Source organism: Chaetodon auriga, chromosome 18, assembly GCF_051107435.1.
Source record: "Chaetodon auriga isolate fChaAug3 chromosome 18, fChaAug3.hap1, whole genome shotgun sequence".
NCBI classification, from domain to species: Eukaryota; Metazoa; Chordata; class Actinopteri; order Chaetodontiformes; family Chaetodontidae; genus Chaetodon; species Chaetodon auriga.
The window spans coordinates 20,809,815-20,832,820 of record NC_135091.1 but is presented as its reverse complement, the minus strand read 5'-3'; the positions used below and the strand labels follow the sequence as shown (position 1 = coordinate 20,832,820).

Below are 23,006 nucleotides of genomic sequence, written 5' to 3'. Positions count from 1 at the left end.
CTCTGAGAAAAGAAAAAAAAAACACTATGGACATGCTCCAGCCCTAGAGCCAAACACTCACACTCAATTGTAATAAGAGAGATCCAGCAAAAAAGAAAAGGTACACTGAAAGGAAGTCAGCTTTGGCAGGCACCAAGGTCAGTCTTAGAAGACTGTGAAATCAAGCAGTGGAGCCCAGAGTTTCAAAGGGAGAATAATTTCATAGTCAGAGATCATGCAACACACTTCTTATGTTGCTGTTTTTATGAATTATCATTACCGGTACAGTGCACCTATCTAACCCACTCACTTCCATTTCCCCCATCCTCCATCACCATACTTCATGCTGTAAAATGAAACTGATTATGAGATTTTACAATGGAAAGAGTTTTTCAGTTTAACATCAAGTCCGCTTAATTTGTGTAATTATGACACTGAAAAACATTTCAGAACTCACAATCATGATGACTAAAATTGACAAAAAAAAGTGTCCAACTGATCGAACTCAAAAAAGGTGTGTTAGCTCACTAGCATCCCTGCTTGCATTAGCATTCATCCTGACTACATTTAGCTGCTAGCAGTACAGCAAAGGGTAATGATTTGGGAGGGTGGCAAATTAGGGATCTGATTTTAAACTGCTTTACCTATAAAAAAAAAAAGGGGGGGGGGGGAATATTAGTTGACTTTAGTTTCTTAAGTTTCTAACTTAAATTCTCAACGTCGAAACGGCTATCAAGGCAGCAAACTATTTCCTGTCCACACATTCAGTGGACACAGCACAAATATGACATCATATAAACTTTCATTTTGGCTTGTATTTTATGCCACCTGATAATCACTTTCCTGCAAGATCTGTTTTGGCCTCCAGCCACTCCCAAAATAACTATCTGCTGTTTGGTGTTGAGCAGATCAAGTACAGTGGCTCCAAAGATGCTAAAGATACTGAAATGTGCTAAAAACATTTTGACAATTGTCTTTATGTTTCTGGCCATGACTGACCGATTTCACCCCTTTAACATGTGGTAATCTAATCCATTACTAATGTTAAAATAATGATGCAGCGTTTAGGAAGCCTGCCTGTTCATATGTTGATTTTGAAAGAACTTTTTTTACAATGTACTCATGCATGCAAACATGGCTGGTGATTCATCCAGATGGACTAAGGGCTTTGTTTACATAACGATTGTTAACAGCATTAAATTTGCAGCTGCTATGAAAATGACTGAGACCTGGCTACATGGTAATGGGATAAACGCTTAGCAGGGAATCAGAAGCCACAGCCAGCCACTCTCTAAGTTCTCCTGTTCTCCAAAGATATACAACTATACCAGCTGGAGACAGTGGCTTTACTGGGTTTCCATGGAAAGGTATATCATGTAGACAGCAGGACACTTAAAGTTGATGTCCTCTAAAAAAAGACTCAAAGACTGCCTCACCCACAGAATTTATGAACAACATTTAAACCTGGATTATCACCGCCCTGTAACTGCCATATACAATTTCACTTGACATACAATAACAAGTAGCTCCCTGTCATCAAAAGTGCGCAGGACCACAGACCATTTGCTAGTAAATGTTCACGTAATGGCAAAGAGATTAGCTGATCTCGTAAAACAATGAATAACAAATTGCTGCTTTCATCTTTCAAATTCCAGGCTGTTGGCTTTTATGGCCCAGATGTTGATATAAATAAACTCCCCCTAACGCAGTAAAGATTATATGACTTGTATTCTTTGTTTATGAATACTTTAAGAACGTCTTCATTTTGTTCTCCGGGAGGTTTAAACTGTTCTGTTTTCTCAGGAAATACTCTTTGAGGGAATCTTGAAGAGGGACTTCTCAACTCATTAAATTTGTCACATTAGCTAACAAAATAGGTCATGCATATGCATCGAGCCAAAACTGCTATCACAATATTCAGGCTCATTAATACAGTACTTAGTTGTTTTTCCCTGTTCCACCCATTAGAACCGAGGGCTCAACAGAGACATCCATATTCATGATTATCGGGTAAGATAAGAGACAGACTGTGGACTGGGAAGATGAAAGAGACACCTGTGGCAGGTGAAGTGGAGACGAGTGACTGCTGATAGCGCCACTCGACTTCAGCCTTGGCACTGACACTCGACCCGCACTCTCAATCTTCTTTGCCAACAAAGGGAAGGTGTGCTTCAGCTCATACGCACTGAGACACCCAAATGCACACACGCACACACACACACCTCACACCTCCCGGCCTGAACCTCCGGGATCTTTTATTCCAGCATTTCCATGGCCACGGTAAGCAATGATAACATCTCATTTTGCTCGTGCCACTCTCATTTGGGTCTCAGGTGCCACAGATCAAAGCGGTGATTTCTCGGCAACAAGAGGCGAGAGGAAATTAGATTAGACTGGCCCTGGATCTGTGTGACCTTTGTCTTTTGTCCTGTTTTTTCAGATTCGCTACCCTGCAAGCTTTGCCTTTCTTTCTCAAGAGACCTCAGTATGCTTCAAACAAAGTGCTTGTCGGATCATCAAACAACTACAGTCTGAAACTCCCTGCCTGGTAGCAGACTTTGGGCTGGGTTTGACAAGTTTTGTAACTTTTTGTAACAGACAATCCAATGTGTGCAGAGCTGTGAAAGCAGGGAGGGTTTGAACTTCTCCCTCAAGCTCTCTTTATCATGTCACGTTTCAATGCCACATGTGCAATGCCATGAATTCTTTTGAGAAGAGACTGTCTGAAAGTGTACGATTTGTCACATCAAGACTACAAAGACATGCAAAAGACACAGAGTTCTTGGAGAGTTCTCGGAGAGAGATACAGTAAAAGCAGTGGGAGAAGGCTACGGAGCCTTTCGCCCAGTCTCCCAGTGTGGCCACATATAAAAGGTATACTCTTTTTCCTTTTAGACGTGGTGACACATCATATATGTAACCCAGTTTGTTTGAACCATACTGAACCTGTCTTGTCTTTCTTCTTCTTGTGCCTTGGCGTCACTTTGTCTCACCGATTATGCTCTGTCTGGACTCAGGAATATGAAACTCTTCTGCCCCCACTTCACCTACAGCACAGATTTGCGCCACAGCCTGAGCCCTCCGCTGTCTGTCTGCTCATCCTTATAGCTCAAGGGCTTGTCGCTCTCCCTCTTCTTTTTACTCTTTTTTTCTGTCTCTCACTCCCCCACTCTGTCTTATCTTTTCGTGTTCTCTCCTCTCACCCCTCCTCCCAGTCAAGTTTCATTTCACGGATTAGCCTGCCAGAGCCCCCACAGCCTGAAATGTCTCAATCACTTGCTAGCTTCCCTCCAGCACCGCCACTGTGACCGAGCATGGGTAAGCGTGTGTGTGTGTGAGGGTATTTTTGTTGCTGTGCATAAATATGGAATATGTGCATGCACAGTTTATGTTTCCTGCTACATCATTTGCATGCTAACATGAAACAGATTTTATAGCAGAACCTGTGATTTTGTGGAATAAACAAAGAACTCCCATGGGTGTAAGTGGTGAGAAAACACCCTTCAGCCACACAGAACTCTCCACTAAATCTAATATACCATATAGAAAACATAGCAAGTAACTGGTCGTTTTTAGGTCATGTTTGTAAGTCCATCTCCACTCTGTACAGAGTTGTAAGACCTGAGTAAATCCAAGCTTAGGAGAGAAGAATCCGGTGCTTATCGGCCTTGAGAGGTGCTCGGGGCTGCCTTAACCCTCCATAGCCTATTAGCTGACTGTGCTCTAATTGGGGAGATGTGGGGAGAGGGGCGGCAGGGGTGAGTGGTATTCAAATCACCCATGAGGTAATCCTCACTCTACAAATGTGTGTTGTGACCCTGTGACCTAGCCTCTAATGATGTGGCTACAGCAGAAGCCGTATGAGAGAAGCCATGCAGAAGAGAAGAGTTCGAATAAGAGTTTTTCTGCTGACGGGCCTCCCACTGCTACCTCAGTACCACACTGAATTCAATATTTTGTCATGTCTTGTTATGTCTTTGAAACAATGAGTCTTAAAACAATTGGTGAAGCCATTGTGAGTGGTCAAATTGAGCATGATGTCTCTATACAAACTATTATATGTCCTTATATGTGGGGGGTAATTGTGAATTCTTGTTGTGAGTGAACTGCCTGCAGTCCCTATTTGCATGGCCACTTCTAATCAAAATGTAGACAAAAACATGCAGCAATTTACATGTGCATGACCAAGATGGGGACAAAGTGGCTTTATGTTATGATTTCAATTATTTCATCCTAGTAAATAATAGCATGGCTTCAGATTTGGTCTTTGGTTTTGTGCTTTCCCAGCATACATGTTGATTTTAAAGGACTGTTTTGGTTTATTACAACTTGGGCCTTGTTTACAACTGGGGTTTTGTACTTTAGAATTTCTATTGATTATGTCAACATTGTACTTGCTAAAGCAAAGGATAATCAGGTATATGTAATGGATGAATGGGTGAATCACCGGCTGGGCAAAGCAATCAACTGTGCAGAGGCCACACACCCTTAGGGTCCCCAAACGCTCCTGATCACTTGAGCAGCAAGTACTTTGTGGTAATTTGAAAAATTGAAAATTTGTTAGGTTCACTAAAGCAAAATATAAACTGAAATGGAGAGGGCATTCTTTCTGCATTCATACCTATATCATACTTACTACTATAACCTATACCATACTTCCTGCATTTTATCTACATATTCTTGAGGTTCTGCCTTATGTCCAAATTTAGATGTAGCATCTTGAAGATTTTAATTGATAAAATGCTTTTTATAGTGTATATTCTTACATTATTCGCTTTCAATCAAATTATAACCAAAAAGGGGCGCCAACACCACATTTATGCTCAAGGGCCTCCTTGTTGGTTCATTCATCCCTGGCCAAAGTAAATAATTGCTGAAATCTGGGAGCATGGAGACATTGTTACAACAGGGGAAGAGACTGGAGCAGGCACAGGATCAGACAGGTTGTAAACATGGCAACAGCTTAGCCAAATTATCTAAAACTGAAAGTGTCCGAGCTTCAGTCTAACAGTACAATGGGAAAAAAAGCAGTATAACATGTTAAGATATTGATCTTTGCCCTAGTTCTGATATCCAGTAGAAGCACTAGCCCCAACATTCTGCCAGCCTGTCACAGTCCCCTAGCAACTCCAGGCAGAGTGGACCCTCTGACGGACATCAACTTGTTGAGGTGGCACATTTTTAAGGGGGGCGGCTGGGACTGGGAGGAGGAGACGACTGCTCACAACTGCCCTTTTCAGCCCCTAGCTTGCACCAGAACTACTCGCAGCTGTTGCATGATTGATGCCCACTCCCAAACCTGTCAACAACTCCAGTCTGTGCCTTGCCTCTGGAGAAAATGCCTTCCCGTGGCCATCCACATGTATCTCATTTTCTCACAACTTTGCATATGAATGTCATGGACAAACATTCAACAAACAAAAGCATTTCTTCCTCCCGCCCCCTCTCAGCACATACCACATGGGAAACAATGTATTTGGAGCTATGTTTTTGGAACTTCTTCCCTCATCTTTATTCAGCGTGGATTTTGCTTTTCATGTCCCCACATTACATCTTCATCTCATTTTCTCTCAAATCCTCATAGACACATTCTTAATCTCTGTGTGCCAGAGATCCATCTCACTGTTTTGCTAAGGCCTACGATATGGTAGCTTTACAAACTCCTATTAGAAAAAATCTGTCAATCAAGCTATTTGTTCAGGCAGTGCAAATTCATTTTCAATTACTATTCACTCCTGGTCTGGATAAGGCTTGAAAAAAGGAAATCACAGTGACTATTGGTCACACTGACTTAATCCAGCGATGAATGAGGAAATGCACGTACAGAAAGCTGTGCAAAAATTGTGCTGGGTGACTGAGGAGGAGGGTGAGGCTATTCATACACGTTAAAAATACATATTTACATATAATGGTATGGGGTCATCAAGTGTAGACCCGAAGTTAATGAAAATGAATAATGGAAAGTGTGCATTAGGCAACTTCAGTAATTACTGTGCTACTTGGCCAAGGTGATTACCCAGAAGGGAACAGCCAGAGGACACTGCAAAGAAGTGGGAACTTTCTCCTGTTCTTACCACTGCATGAGTCCTGCCCTTGATCAGAGGGAGATGTTAGAGTAAAGCGTTAATATCCGATTAGGATGGTTGGAGAAGTGAGTAGTGGACCTGTCTTTTAGAACAAGATCTGTAAGGTTGCTACATGGAGAGATTTGTGGTTTGTAGCCATTGGCCAGCCTCAAATTTACTTAGCTTGAGTTATGTCCTTGTTTGTGTTGGACAGTGATGGGAATAAACCAGTGCGCCATCACGTCATCAAGCACCGAAGTCGTGCCCCCTTTGGGGGAAAGATACGTGCTTTCACATAACATGAGAAACGACTGTGAGTCAAGATTAGCTGAATATTTTGTGATTGGCCTGTTGTGCCAAGAAAACCAAAAAAAATGTCAAAAAGCTGTTATGTAGGAAGTTGATTTGATCAAATATGTATAGATGTCCAGATACACCATGTCTGTGTGGTGTCAGTGATCCACTTGGACAGGGGAAGATTGAAGGGCCATGACGGCTGACCAATCAACCTTAATTTATCAGGCTGTGGGCAAAAATTTGCTTTAGGCCTCTACTGACCCCCAACCAGCACCAGCAGTGAATCAAAATGTTTTTCAAAGATGCATGACTTGTTGTCACACAATAGTTTGCTTTTTTAAGAACTGTGTAGCTTCTTCATTTCTGTTGAACACTATCCTGTGGTACAAAAGTGTCCATCAACATTACTAAAATGTGATTTTGGTCTCAACATATCCAAACTATAAAACTCATTTTAAGAATAAGGACACATTTCCAGAGTAGACACCACAATATGCTGAAAACATTACTGGAATAAGGATATAGATGGAAGCCTATATACTTGTCTCCTAAGCCGGAAGGTAAATTCTATTACTTTTCTTTAGAACCCACGGTAACCACTTTAGCATTGGGACAAACGAAATATGGCTGACTCTATGGAGAGTTCACTAGCTAATGTACTGAGGGAGCACTCTGAGACAAGCCCAAACGCTGACAACATTTATTCCAAACTTTCCAAGCATGGAGAATAAAAACAGCCAGCCTAATGCAAAATAGAGGCCTGATATTTCAATGCTAAATAATGCTTGTGGGAAACTGTAGCTCATTAAAGCCAGAGTAGCTTAAGTGTTTTAGAAGCATTTTTTGTTATATTTGTGGAAATTCTTGTTACATTCTGACAGCAATAAATAAATCAAATGCTCTGACAAAAAAAGAAAAAAGAAAAAGATATGGTATCTGTGGCTGTTGCAGACTCGTAATAAACCTTCCCAGACAGGCCTGCATGCATGTCTGCCTGCTCGCACTCATGCCCATGCACTCATTGCATGTCTTCCACAAAGCCAGGCAGATGTATTGCTTAAACTATCGCGAGCTACGCATGAAGGGAGTGGATAGAATTTTTCAGTGGTGTACTTTCAAAATCTAGCTTCTCTGAAAAATCTCTATCCGAAAAACCTCTGCACGTGCTCTGTATTACTTTGTACTCATACCATTCATCATTGGAAAGCTAAGATTCTCATGATTTGATTGATTCAAACCCTTTCAAAATACAATCACAATAACAGCTATACAATCAACAGCAACAACAAATAAACACTTACCAAATTGATGCAACTGACTAATGAAGTCTTACAGTAATCCACATAACACTAACAAAAACACTCTGGTTACATCAGCAAAGGTCCAGATGATCCAATCCAGTAACATATTTAGTCCAAAACACTATAATAACCCACCAAAAGCGGCTTTATCTTTTCAAATTAGCTGGCCACATTCTAATCTTCCGCATTTTCCCCATTATAACTCCAGTAAGTATGTACATGTAAGTGACATGTTGGTCTCAGAAGGGCTGCAGTCTGACCTTTCTACTGACACCTCACTTGACCAATTAGGATCTTCTATGTCATGTCCACAGCTGACAATAGCCAGCAAGAGTCCACATTGAAAGGAAGGGCCTCGTTCAATCGCGCAGGTGACCAGTTCTTCTTATGGCCAGTGAAATTCCAAAAACAAAGATATGCGGCTTCAGTGGGTAATTTAGGGAAACAGGGGTATTACAGGGGGTTGAAATGATAAATTTAGTACCATATCATACCATCAGAAAAAAAGTGAAATATTAATTGTGTTACATCTCAAAACAGATGAAAGCCATGCATGTTCAAGAACAGCTTTACTTTGGATATGTCTCGGATGTCTTGAATAGGCATTTCAAGCTAATTATACAGGAATGGGAAGCGGTATGTCTGTTTCTTCTTCTTTCTATACTCACTTTTTAATTAAAATATTTGTTCCCGGATAACATATTTTGACTTATGTAAGTAGAAACATACTTTTTCTAGAAAAATGAAATGAAAGGTTTGAAGGAAAGGTGCAGCTTAAACACACCTGTGCACTGACGATATGTAGAAAAATGCAAACAATTCGGGTAGGCAGAAACAGAGATGTTGTTCAACAAGCTGCTTTACAGACACCCAGAAACGACAAAGAATCATTTTTCATTTGATTTTTACAACATTAAATCCAAACTGCTATCTGTATAATCATCTCTTTGATTCTTTGATTTAATGCATAGATAAGCCAATGCAGCACTAAAACATTCTACTATTTGCATAATATCTTACCAGCAGTCTCTCTCTGTCCCTCTCTCTCTCTCTCTCTCTCACACACACACATACACACACACACACACACACACACACACACGCACACACACACACACACACACATATTAGAGATTCTGACTTGGCCTACTTTGGGTGTTCAGGGGAAAAGCAGCACTGCTCAGGGTGTGAACCAGGCATGCTGATTTTCCCGCATATGCATGTCTGTTTTTGTTGTTTTTAATCAACAGAAAATGGTACAAAATAAATAACCACAAAATGTATGTTAATTTATCCACTCTGCTCCTGAAGAGTTATGTCAATAAAAAAAAAAAGAATGAAAGAGTTGTGTATCTAGCAGCCAAAAGCCTGTGGGCCTTTCCAGGAGTCTTGTGATACATTATCAGTAAAATGAAGGCACACAGATAAGGTGCAGAGATTACGTTAAGGGGTGCTGTTTACCTCCAGAGATAAATTAGAGTGCTAACATTGCCCCGCTGGGGTGTGCCACTCCCCGCACACAGTAGCTAAAATCAATGGGAAAAAAAAAAAAACACAAAAAAAACATCCAGCAGCACCTTGAAATAACCACATTTGAGAATGGATTTGGAAGCAAATCAGCTCCACCTTTCAGTCTGAATTCCCCAGCCTGTGTAAATAAGCCATCAATGGCTGTCACAGAACTATTACACTGGCCAGGACAAATGAAGACGCAGGGTGCTGCCTGGACTGCCGCTGCTGACTGTAATTGCAATCTTTCAGACGGGAAATGGCAAATTGCTCCTCTCATCATTAGCAACCAGCTAAGACAGAAAACAGACATGTAAGCCTGCAAACATAATTATAATGACATACTGGGAGGCAGAGGAACTGCTATGGAACACATCTGGGGCTTTCATGAGACCACTGCAGACTGGCTGAGCAGGTCTGGCATAAGCTGCGCAATGTGTTTTTTCCCTCACATGTGTGGCTGTTTAAATTCAGATCCCGGCAAGTGATCTGTGCCGTGTTTACCTAGCAACGGCATGGCAGACTTACTTGTACAGGCCACAGACGGAGGGTCAGAGAGCGCTCGGTAGTAGCCGTCCTCGCAGTCGCAGCGCCAGGAGCCCTCACGGTCGTTGAAGCTGTGTGCCGGACAGCGAGAGCACTGAAGGTCCTGGGAGGAAGACTTGTAGAAACCACGACCGCATGCTGAAGGAGGAAGAAAACAACAGAATGAGGCCAAGGCAAAGAGAGGACAAACACACAATAAAAAGTTAAAAAAAACTCTATTTGCACAGACAGTGTCATGCGGGGATCTCACATGATTTATCAGTTAGCCATAAATCTCTGCATTATGAAGTCAAGTGGAATACAGTACTCATTTTCACAATTTGTCATACTCAATTTTTGGGGACAAAAAAAGAAAAAGATGGCCGAATAGGGCAGTGTTGACCCCTTAAAATGACTACATGTCTGCTTGAAGCCCCTTTTCACTGATGTCACATGTCTATGAGTTGTGAACAACTTTCAAATCTACTCAGATTGATTCATTTGAATAACTGAATAACCTTTTGACACTATTTTGTTTAGGCAAAATTCCTGTCTGGCCACATGAATAGCATTGAAATCTTATGCATTGTGAGGTTTGGTATATTTTGTTATTTGCAAAGATGGAATTTCATGGAAAAACATGTTTATCTTTTTCAAACTTACTACCTGAAAATGGATCATTTTTCTGTACTGAACAAAACTCCTCGTACTGGTGGTGGTCCACAGCTCATTTTTACCCCTGGGCCCCCAGTGGGTAAATAGGTATGGTATAAAAGAAAATCCAAATGATACCCATCCTTCACTAAAAACTCAATAGATACCTGAAATTCTCACAGCATTTTTTTATTTAGTAAACCCCAGATAAGCCAGGTTCACACGGGATTATATTCGCTGATGATCTCAGCAGCCATTACGAATCACTGAATGTCTCCAGGTGATATTAGTCCTGTGCAAACACGGTCTGAAAGAGTCTTCGCTTCACACCTGAAGTCCCATCATGAAGAGGGCATGACAGAACAAACCATTGTGTTCACATCTTGCAGCAGCCAGTATTTGAATGAGCTTGCCCCCCTGGGCTTCATCACGCAGGCTGAGCCATGAAACAGCATCGCACACCTCATGTTGAAGCATTAGCCCAGGGATAAACTACAACCTCTCACTTTGAAAAGAAAATAACAAGGCTATTTTTATTCTGGTGAATCCTCAGGTCAGTAAAGAGGTCTGGCTTGTTTATAACAAGTCCTCTCTCTGAGACGAAACATTTTTCAGTAGAGCAGAGATAAGCGTACATATCAAGCACAAGCACATGGATCATTTCAACATTGTACCTTTGACCAAGACAGTAAACAAACCTCAGACTGATAGGACTTCTCAAGAAATACCCACCACTGCCTGTGAGGTGAGACAGCAATTTAAGAATTACTCTCAAACCCAAATCATTCTCTCACCCGCCCACCATTTTTTAAAAGTTACATAATGATTGTCATTTCCCAAAAAAGCTATGAAAGCAAGTAATGACAAAGGCAGAACTTAAATGGCAAACAAAACGCTGTGATTCATAGCAACCTCACTGTGAATCACATGCATTTGTCACATTAATGTTTAAATACCAGTAAGGAGTAAAATGTCTATTCTGAGTAGGGATGTATACCGTGGACCGGTACTTTTCGGTACCGGTCCGTAATTGGGTCGGTACCAGGGTACCGTTAAGATTCTTGCCTAACGGTACTCTTATCGGTCCTTTTTTTTTTTTTTTTTTTTTTTTTTTTTTAACTTTATTTTGGAGATTTTTATCTGCGTCTACCCAGCCGTCGCGTAATTACGTCACTGCCGCCGTCTACAGGTGATGAGCTCAGGCTGAGCCATCATGTCGGTGAGGGTCAAGCGCTCAAAAGTTTGGGCGTACTTTGTCAAAGTTAATGATAACGTGGCTCGATGCAGTCTCTGTGAGAGAGAGGTTGCGTCCAAGGGGGGCAACACTAGCAATATGACCAAACACTTGGAGCGCGCTCATAACATGAAGCTAAAGCAGTGCGGCGTGTTCGATTGCTATAAGAAAGCTAGTCACGTTAGCAGCCCGACGACGGCTAACGCTAAAGACTGCATCACCGTGGCAGCGCCAGCGGCACCCGGCTTCGTTTCTGCGACGTCAAGTCACAGTAAGTTTGCAGATGTATGGATGGATGCGGGCATGCATGCGTGCGAGCGAGCATGCATGCGTGTGTGTATGTGTGTGCGCATGTGTCAATATATACTGTATGTATGCCTTGTACAGGCTCCAGTATATTACCATGTATGGCTCTGTCTGTTTACAGTCTGGTTTGAACAAGATGTTGTTCTGACACTGTTCTGTGAAGCTTTATTATTACCTTGTGGTAATTAAAAAAAAGGTTGAATCTTTTAACATCTTGTAACGTCTTTATTTTTTACACAAAATTACATGTTGTAGTATCGATAAGAGTATCGATAAGTATCGGTACCGATAAGGAGTATCGGGATCGGTATCGGTATCGATAAAATCCTAACGATATACATCCCTAATTCTGAGCCTGGCTATTTTCGCCTCCAAGTGGACTAATCCACAGTGACCGGCTGTGTGTGCCAAACAGAGCTAAGCCTGGTGAAAAACTGCACTCTACGTATGCCACATGATTTCTTAAACAATCTGCAAGATATCCATACTTCTGTGAATAGCTCTGCATACAGACTCTCGAATTACAACAAAAATGCATTTTTCATGGGCCAGTGGGGGAAATCAGCTATGATTTTCATACAGGGCACCCCCCCATTACAGATCTCAGTTCTGCTGGTTTTTATGTCCTTTTTCCAGGGGAATATATTGGCCACCACCTCCTGTGACAGCTCCAGAATAAGAAGGATAGAGGCATCTGAGTTTTCTTGTTCTAACACTTCCAGCGTGGCTTGAAGAGGAGGCTCAGGGTATCCCTATTCCAGCTACAATGAATTCCCTGTCATTCTCCATTTATTGCACTGCCACAGCCTCAAAACAAGACTTTTTTCAAAAGGAAAGAATACATGATTTAATCTCTAATCTTTCTTTACCTTTTCAAGCCAGTAATTGAAAACAGACCCATGAGCAGGCTGTGAGCAGTGGGTCTTGAATGCTGACCAGGCAAAATGTACACTCTACAAAGTGCTTACTCATCATATTTAGCTGCATTTTACTGTATATACAGGTCTGATGAAGGATAGCATTTGACAAACAGCAAAGGAGGCCATGTCTAGTATCTCATATGCAGTGTAAACACTCCCCCATGGATGTTGATAATGACACTGAAGGGCTTTCTCCAGCAGGTTAAAGATTGGCAAGAAAGACTGTCTAAGACCACGCTTTCTCCCACCATGCCGGGCTGTTTAAACATTCTGATAAGCCAGCGTGTCTGTTTGCCTTTGGGTTTCTGAGAGCTCATCTGCTGGGTGGCCGGTGTGCAGAGGGGCAAAGCCCGGCAGGGACTGAGGCTATCTCCCATCGCGACCACCACTCCAGCAAACAAGAGGATCCACAGCCCAGATTAAGATGAGCACAAGGCTGAGAAGAGGGGGGGGCTTTTGAAAGTACATCCAGCTTTACTGGAAAACTCCAACTCGTTACAACATATTTCGGTTGGTTAGGGTTCAGCATTTTCACCCTTTATGACTAATTATGTAATTATAATAGTAATGATTTAATTCTAATACCCCACTGAGGGTACCGGCTGATATTCTGTACTCATCCAACATGCTCTTTTTTACCCAGTTGTAAAAACTATAAATCTACTTGTGTCAAAGTAAGATTAAAGTAACGCAGGGCTGTAGCTACACATCAGCTCTTCATAAAGAGTGACCTGCTGAACAACACAGCTCTCCACATTTTTTCTTTAACTCTCAGTTGGTAAAGTTTTGTTAACACAATATAAAGTAGTTCCTCATTTTCTGAGCAGTTGAGACCTATTATTGCATAAATTCACATCAAAATGCATTTCTTGTGAAGCACTTGCAGGAAACGGCTTGGTATCAGCAGTAGCTTTATACATCAATGTTACCTCATGGCAGCAAATGGACAGAAAACTATTTAGTGTGACCAATTCCTAATCCGCTTAAAATGGTCAGTATCGGCATCCATGCTAATGAAACTGTCGCCTTGTTTACAACCTGTCGCGTTACTTCCTGGGTTTCTTGCCCCAGTGGACTTCACTGCCATGGTGTTGTAATGATCCTCGATATAAAAAATTACTTTGATGAGCTCAGGGTTTCAGGAAAGACAGAAATGATGGCCCAAACTACACAAATAAGACCCATGTTTTAATAAACACCACTTACTCAAGCCGACAAGCTCAACAGTTCTTTTTCTAGCTTTTTTTCAGCAAAAAGTCCACGTGTTTATCAGTGCGTCTGACTGGGTTTGGCACCTGGAAATGTTTACAGAAGCAACAAGGCGGCAAATGAGGCCTCAAAAATCGAATGCCTGCATGACACAGGCAAGTAAGTGTTTCTGCAGCTCTCCCCACCACTGGCAGTGCATTGAGTGACAAGTACAAACACAGCCGTCCCGGCCCGGCATTCCTGCCCCAGCAGCAGCAGTACAGTGCACACTGACTCGCTGCTGGCGAGTTTCCGTTCCTGGCACCAGATGCTGAAGAGAAACTCTTCTTCTGAGATGCCGAGTTTGGATGATAGTGAGTGAGAGCTTCTTTGTCAACTGTCCCTGCAGCAACACTTTGCTTCTGAGTGGAAATATCTACAAAGCAATTACACCACGCCTGTTCATCAAGTAGCTTCTCAACTGACAAAGTGACTGACACCTTACTGGGAAACAGTGACACACAAACATGTTAAAACATCATACGAAACCGCAGACTCTTCACTACTCGCACTGACTTTGGCAAGAGGATTTACAGTCCAACGTATAATTACATTAGTGAGGGTGAAGTGTATGAGGGTGATTCGTTGAAAAAAAGCGCCATTTATGTAAGTCTGGCCTGTTTCTGGCACAGATAAAGGCCGACTAATGGTTTGCGCTTGTAGACACGGGCCTGTTAAAAAAGCTCAGCGGCAGACACAACAGTCGGCTTATTTACGACACTGAGAAATTAGTTAGTCCTTAGAGAAGCGGGTTGAGGTTAAACAGAGAGAAAAAAAAATACAAGTCTTACATTCCAGCCAGCTCCTCGGCAGGCTACAGAGCCAGCATCTGTAATTTCCCTTCCAGTGGTCAAGCACTTTCATTCAGTGATGTGTGTGGGGACAAGCTGCAGTCAGCAATTTTCCACAGAGAGAGGAAGAGGAGCCTGAGAAAGGAGAGGTCCTCAGAGTGGTGGGATAAAGATAATCAAACGCTCCTGCGACTATAGTGTCTCAATCACGGCGCACACTGGCCCGGAGAATAAAACAAAGTCTCCTTATCTTATGCAGACACACATACACAAAAAAAAGGGAGAAAACGGACTTCTGTATTTTTGTAAGATCTCGGTTTATTTCTTTTTCGTCTGAGCTGAGCTTCTTAACATTCTTGAATTACATCCAATTTCTCTCACGCACTGGCAGTGTCATGACACTCTGGGTGAGGGACAGCAAGGGGGGTGGGAGAGGGCCAGTGACTCCTTATGCGACAGCCTGACATATCCCTTCCTGGCCAAAATAGAAAAGAATCATTTCCCTTGTCTGGGGGGTGATGCCATGGCACTTGGTGTGTTTTTTCTCCTCAGTTAATCTTGTGCCTTTGCTGACAGATCGAATTCCAAATTTGCCCTTTTTGTTTTCTGCATAGTTTACTATGTTCTGGGGCTGGTTGGTAAAGTGCCGACCTAGATGCATCCATGGCACCAAGAATCAAACTGGACTGTAATGTAATGTATCAGTCATGACCATGAATGCCTGGTCAGATCTGAGACCCCAGCAGAGGTACAGATCACCATTTTGTGGATCTGCGTGGCTCTGTGGATGCAGAAAGTATATTTTGAGGTTTATGGAAAAAGTATCTAATAAATTGTTGTTTTTTTTATTCCTTCCTTCCCAGCTTCCTTTCAAACCACAAATCCAATCAGGATTGCTATTCTTATTACAACCAAAAGCCACAATGTGATACCATTTTAATATTGTGCCTTTGCTGACAGATGGAATTCCAAATTTGCCCTTTCTCATTTCTGTGTAGTTTTCTAGTTCATGAACTCGGACTGGGTTTTGAATCTCTATACTTTTAAAGGTATCAAATGAAATGTGTGCATAGGATCAACTATCCAGAGGAATCTGCCCAAACGGGCCAGAAATGCTCATCAGATTTATCATCAGAATCTGACTAGGTCTGGTTTGGTTTATACTTCATTCGCTGTCTGCAATGGTGGATGTGTGTACAGTTATATAGTCACATATTTTGAGCAGAATGCAAATATCCACAAAGACATGGATGTGGACCCTAGTGGACCCTTGTAGCTCTGCAGATGCAGTTGCGGAAAGATACACAATTTGAACTGCAGGTCTTACAAAGGAAGGTATCAAAAAAGCATTATTTTGCTGTTGGTACTGAGACTCAAGAACTGTATTGGTGCTGGTACCAAAAAAATTGTAACAATAGTCTCTCTTGCAGAAACTGGAAGCTGAGCTTCCTTGCAGCCCACAAATCCAATCAGGGTTACAATCCATATTACTACTGAGCACGGAGGACTCTAGCTGGTCCAAGCAGGGCAGCTGAGATATTGAGTTTCTCCCCATCTGCCTCAACATTGCAGCGGATGGTTCTCAAAGTGAGCTGCAGTTTGAGAATGTGGAAGATTCCCTCTGTTTTTTTGCAGACTACCAGGGCCAGAGTGAGAATGACTGGTGTGGGCCTTTCTGTCTCCATGGTCCTAGCCTGATGATTCCTGTCAGGGCTGGGCCTACCCCTTTCTCCGGCTGCCCTCCCGTCCGGCCTGATTATGTGTTAAATCCGCCTGTGTGTCGGGATGGATGTGGAAAGAATGCGCGCTGAAGGGAGCCGAGCGGGGCTGCGGAGACCCGGAGAGAGCAGCCTGGAGATAGCACCCCATTAGAGTGATAAAAGAGGCAGAGGGAGGAGAGCAGCCGACAGGACCAACATGCAGGCCCTGCCGCTGATGAATGCCAGGTGGAACGGGTCAAGCGTGATAAAGGAAACAGTTTATTTTCTTATTTAAAAAAACAGCATTTCTCTCTGTAAAACGTTCACCACTGCCATTCCATTAGGGAAATGTCTTTATAAATATCATCTTTAAACACAGGGCTGGTATGATGGGGGGCCTGTCGCCCCTAGTTCAGGAGAGTATGTTTCCTCCGAGTGTTTTTGAGTTTGTCTGCATGACTCTGACATCCAGTGCTGAGCTGGCTTCTCTGCATACCTCTGAGCAGGGCTGAGTCTATTGAAATGTTCCTCTATCTATACTTTTTTCTATATTTCGATGCAGAGGGATTACAGAATTTTGGCATTTGAATGCCTAACTTTGTTACACAAACATGTTATTCTAGCTGAGCAATTTCCATTTGCTGAGAGGGCCATGGGATGTTGTCAAAAGCTGTGGACAAAAGCTGCTTGGTGAACCTTGACTTCAGAATATTTTATCCCAGATGTATTTCTACAAATCTTTTTTCTTTTTTTTTTTTCATAATTCAACAAAAGAAGTCAAACTTCTCAGATGCGAGGCTGGATTACCAACCATGCAGAGCACGGAACTGCCCCAGGCCCTCAGAACTGCCGGGGACCCTAAAGCTCCAGCTTTACTGTATGTCAGCTAGCTAATTTGGAAACATGCACCACTAAATGGCAATAGTGACAGGGGTCTTCAGAGCCTGACTCGACAAGGGTCCTGTGTCAAAATCTAGTGTCAAACTCTACGTTTTATTTGTAAAATATATAGTTCTGTGAGAATATGCTGTATATTCCGAAATGAATGTGTTTAATCACATTTTCACACATTAAACTGCAGCCAGGTAGTTTTTTTTCTAATGTGGGTATGCTAGACACATTGCCTCGAGAGTGAGGGGAATGAGGGTTAAGAGGGGCCCGGCAGCAGATTTTTTTTTTGCTCCTTGGCAGGTTGATCTGCCAACACTCAAATATTAAATGTTGTCTGAACTCAAGCGGCCTCACAAGAAATTTGCCTAAATAAAACAGAACCTACATTTGGTGAAATTTAGACTTCAAATGAGGAACTGCCTGATTAAAGAGTAAGTAAACAAGAGTAAACCTGAATTGAATCTGACCAGAACTTCAATGCCAGCTTTTGCTATTTGACAAGTTTCCCATATCCTGTGCGCACGCATATTCCAGTTGGTGCCAAAAGAAATGTTCCTGATGCCCTATGCTACCTGTGAAAAAACAAAGGACTTCTCTCCCTCAAACTCGTCTGATTGCTTCTATTACACTGCAATCCGTTCTTAATACTGCCATAAACACTCTCTGTCAGCTATTTCAAAATACCCTGTGTCTAGCTGGATGTTCAGACAACCATGAAATGCTATTTAAAAACCCAACTCCTGCTTTATGTTTTTTGGTTTCACTTTCAGGGCATACGATTAGGACCATGACCGTGCGTTCCGACTATAGAGAAGGATGTCAATAGCTCACACAGAGCCTATTTCTTATGCATTAATGTAGCCTGGGGCTTATGTGTATTGCTCTGATTAGATGTGACTTATGTTCTTTGCCTCAATAAATAGTAGGCCTTGGTGTGGACATTCATCAGGCTCTGTTTACTGGCATTTTATGCATACTGAACTATGGCTGCATCTCTTTTATGGACCAAAGCCTGTGGTGTTTTCCTCTGCAAAGTAAGAGGCAGTACATCTTGTGAGTAATTTCAGAGCAACACAGGCAGGCAGACCTGGGAAAAAAATCCTAGCTGAATGTATTTCTTCTACTTGAAAAGCCAAAGGACAGCTCAATTGATCTCATCTTGTGGGTGATGTGTGGACTTTTGTAGCTGCAAAGGTTTTAGAGGAATCAAGTGTGCCTCGAAGGATGATATGAGTTATTTATTAAGCTTACTGCAGTGCTTGCAAACATTTTGTTTATAGCTTCGCATCATCTAAATTGTATTTTAAGTACTCCGATATTATGCTTAAGAATTTTTCTAGTTTATGTTTCTACTCTTTTTTAACACTCAGGCACGTTTTGTTTTTTAGTCTGATCACAGGAGCAACAAAGGAAGCAGCAGGTGTTTGTCGATTTCTTCCTTTTCCTCCGAGCACGTTGCACTGCTCTAAATCTTTTTTTTCTTTCAATAAAGAAAAAAGATGCTCAGCAGCTGGGTTTTTTGCCGGCAGACATGTTAATCTCCCACCTATGAGAGGCGAGGCGCCTATCCAGCTCTGGGAAACAGTGGCAGATCACACAAAGAAAAGGAAAAGAACTAAGACCGTGCTGAAAATCTCTTCATGGGACGGAGATAGAGTTTCAAAGTCAAACCCCTTCCAAACAAGCTCATTTAGAACACCAACACCTTCCGTGGGCAGGGAAGGCTACAATACAGGACATGGCTACAATAAGGTCAAAAAAGAAGTCAGATTAAAAGGAGCCACTGAAACACAAGTTTAAACGGTTAAAGAATCTGATATTGGGCTGGATCCTCCCTTCACCCCACACATACTTGGAATGGCTCTGTCTGGCTGCTGCTGCACTCCACACATACAGACAACCGACCCATTCATCCGAGGTACCTGTGCTTAGCGGGAGATAAGTAGCTTTCCATGAGAAACAAAGAGAAGATTAGCATTCCCTTACACTGTGTTGGAGGGCATGCAGCTTTGCCCTCTAAGCAGAGAAAACCCAAAGGAAGTGGCTGCTCCGTTGTTCACAGCAAAGATCAAAGCCAGACGCTGATTAAGTTATACTAAACTTTGAGCTAATGCTCCTGCTATGGTGCTACAGCCAGTCCACCAAGTTTGATGTAAAAGTGGGACAATTTGGAATTAAACAGCAAACTAATGAACACTTTATCAGGTCTAAATCAAGATTACCATCTCTTGTGGTAATCTATATTTATATCAATTTACATAATGAATTTGTATTTGTTGCAGATTTGCCTCACTATGAAGCAGGTAACTTTTGCCTTTTAGACATGAGACTTTAGACATAAAGATTTTCCAGAAGAACCACAACCAGAACTTAGTACCAGTGATGTTTTTATGTACGAATGCTCTTTGCATTACTAATGACATTCACCTTCCTTTTATTGGGACAGAGGCAGAAATCTCAGAAACAGACACAGATCTAAATGAAAGAGTGATTTGTTAACCAGAAAAAAATACAATAATGCCAATCTTATCTAATCTCGTGTGTGTTTGTGTGTGTGTTGGTTTGTTTGTTCACTCAGTAAAACATAAAGGAGGAAATAATATGATGTCAGTAAAGAAAACCGCCTCAGCTTCATTACAGTTGCTGCTGACAGCAAACATTACAAACAACAAACTTCAACACCTGTTTGCTCTTCCAACTCTCCTGCTGATTTATTCCATGGATCTGGAGGTGATAAATGTAAGGACATTTTAAGATTAAACCCATTACATCAGTAAATTTATAGCCTCTCACTCCGCTTGAGCAGCAGCTGTATCTCAAGTCTGTGTGCAGTCCTCCTAAGAGGTCTCTGCTTCTTTAAGCTATCATGTGGAGTGAGCTTTTTGAAATGGATTCTCAGTGACATGGAAAATGTCCCTACCTAATCGTCTTTTGTTTAGTTCATTTAACCCACATGGAAATAGAAGAGAGGGCCCTTAAGGCCAGCCAGGCGGCTACCTTTAATGGATGAGGTGGTCAGCTCTAAAAAGGGTGCTGTACTAAAAGACAGCGCAGACGAGGGGAGGACTCTGCATTCTGGGAATGAAAGCACAGGGTCCAAAGGTCTGGCCGATCCAAAGCCCCCTGCAGCCCAAGCGAAATCGGCACTGAAAATGTCCCCAGTCAGCAACTGAGCATTATCTCTGAATTGTGCCAATGCCTACCAACCCTCCCGACCTAGCCCCAGCCCATCCCAATCCACCAGCAACCCCTCCCACCACGCCGGTCCCAGAGCTGTGACAGAAAGCAATGGAACAATGTGAAACTAGCCTCTGGTCACTGCTGTGGCCAGGCCCCCGTGGCCTCCCCTGACACAAAGACACTGGCTCAGCCTCAGATGCCCACAAGTGCTTGTGCAAATCTGGATCGCTATTAGATAGTCAGGAAATCCAAACTCATGAGTTCAGTTGTTTTCATGTACCCCCAGTCATCTCAAGCTATGCAAATATTGTAGATAGGTGCAGAGAATGAGTCATTTTCATTGTGTTCTGGGAACTTATAATGGGCATTTTTGGCTTTTTTTCTGACATTTTATTGACAATTATTTAAACGGTCCACAAAATCACTGGCAGATGATTAGATAATATTCATAATCATTAGATGAACTCTAAAGTTTTTTTATCCCCACTCTGGTTATGCAAACATTGGATACCTCCTGTTTTGCCAAGCTGTCTTCATTTCAACGTAACTCTCTGGAGGAAATAGAATTTCCTGCACCAGAACCACCCTCAGCACATTTTAAGTTCTGCTTCCTCCGCTCTGGATGTAAGTGGGAAAAGGTGTGAAGTTATGTAATAAGTTATTGATTCTCCTCTTCAAGTAAGATTGAAGTACAGAGCCGATGGTCTGAAGCATCCCAGAGGAGCAGCTCCACTGACAACACGGTCCTCCCTGCTGCCTCTTCAGGTGGCGAGACCCCGGGCCCAGTCACATATCACTTTCACCCTCAAGCCACAGCGACACAACACGGAACACCAAAGACATTGTCTTCTGACATGGAGTTCGCCTGTCTGCTCACATCCTGCTCAAGCAGTCAGCAGGCAAGCAATTACAAAAAAGACATCTGTGCCACAGTTTGGATAGCTAAAAAGGGCAAAAGCTTAGAATTGCAAGCGGTATGGAAGCGGGGATCGATGGAGATGTCTGAACCTGTTAGTGCAAGTGGAGATGAGGGCCATTGCACTGCAGGGAGGGCTCTTTTGTCATGCAGGGAGAGGGGGCCGGAGAGGTGACTCTTCTGGCGATCAGGGGTCAACTGCTGTGGTCATCCATCTTCCTTCTTGACAGTGTCCTGTCAGCCAGGGCGCTCATGTTACTAAACATAACAGGCAGGCCTCCATTGTGGCGCTGCGCTGGTCTGCAGCCATGTGTAAATGAAGTTAATATTCACTGACCTCATGCATGGCCAAATGTGGACCCCGGTGTCACCTTGGAAATAACGCTATCTGACGCAGAGTCGTGGAGGTCTCCCTTTTAGGGGGTTAACAAAGTCTCCTACTAGTATGGCTGACCATATGCCTTTGTTTGTGTGAGAATGAGGGCTGTTTACTTGGATTCTGCCTATTCATGTGATGCAACACAGGGTCTAAAATTTGGACTGGCAGGTCAAATTCCAAGACCTGGATACTGATAAGTCATCACTCCTTTATTTTTTCTTGTCAACTTGAAATAGCATGATATAGCTGCTTTGTGCAATTTGCATCTAGAATCACATCCCTTCATTCATCATTCAGTCAAACCAGAATGCACACATTGAGCGCATACTCCTGGAATCAGCAACGATTACTCTACCCAGAAATATCACCATCTCTGCTGTGCACCAGGGATAAACCACAACAATAATCTGCTTTGTAGTCATGTAAGAAACGTGTTCAGATCTGGCAACAAAAATCAGCAATTTTAAGATCAACAGTATTTCAGTTGATTATTGTTTGACAGGACTAAGTGATGGGGAATCGTATATCCTTGTATCACTCTCCTCTATCCATTCATAGACAGATGTTTGAAAAAACTAAGTTGGTCTGAAAGTAATATATGACATGCCTATCTATGTAGTGACTATGCCATAAGCCTATGTATAAAGGGAATATAAACAGCCTAGGGTTCAAGAGTTAGGAGTAACGAACCATAAGGTTACTAGAATTCGGAAAATATCCCATGGGATTTGTTTTTGTTGCTCCTGATAATCTAGTGTTTTCTGAACGAGGTTTGTGCTCCTACAACAGTTGAGAGCACTGAGCTTTTCCATCAGCTGTTTGATATTCATGTATGCATGAGGCAGTGGCTGTAGCTTATCAGCAGAGGTGAGAGACAAACCCATTACCAGTGACCAGACACTGGAGGCCTAACGTCCTTCTTTAAAATCAGCTCTCTGTGCTGAGATCATGTGTTTTAGATCCATCTTTACCGCACGGTTACACCTATCAATGTGGAACTCAGTTGGAGCAAATAATTGCCTTTGTTTCAGCATAACTGGTGCTGCCCATATGTATGTAACTTAGAGACAAATATTTACCAAATAAATAGACGTTGTGAATGGGCCTTCCG

The 23,006-nt window shown here is 42.4% G+C and overlaps 1 protein-coding gene across 4 annotated transcripts in view; it reads right to left on the bottom strand.

The window, feature by feature from the left end:
• The window catches only part of epha7 (eph receptor A7), an 85,101-nt gene that overhangs the window by 54,415 nt on the left and 7,680 nt on the right, over window positions 1-23,006 (bottom strand). For all 4 annotated transcript variants that reach the window (XM_076755622.1, XM_076755623.1, XM_076755624.1 and 1 more), the window contains exon 4: window positions 9,680-9,835. In XM_076755622.1, coding sequence (XP_076611737.1) covers window positions 9,680-9,835 — 156 coding nt within the window. The remainder of the gene's footprint in view (window positions 1-9,679; window positions 9,836-23,006) is intronic.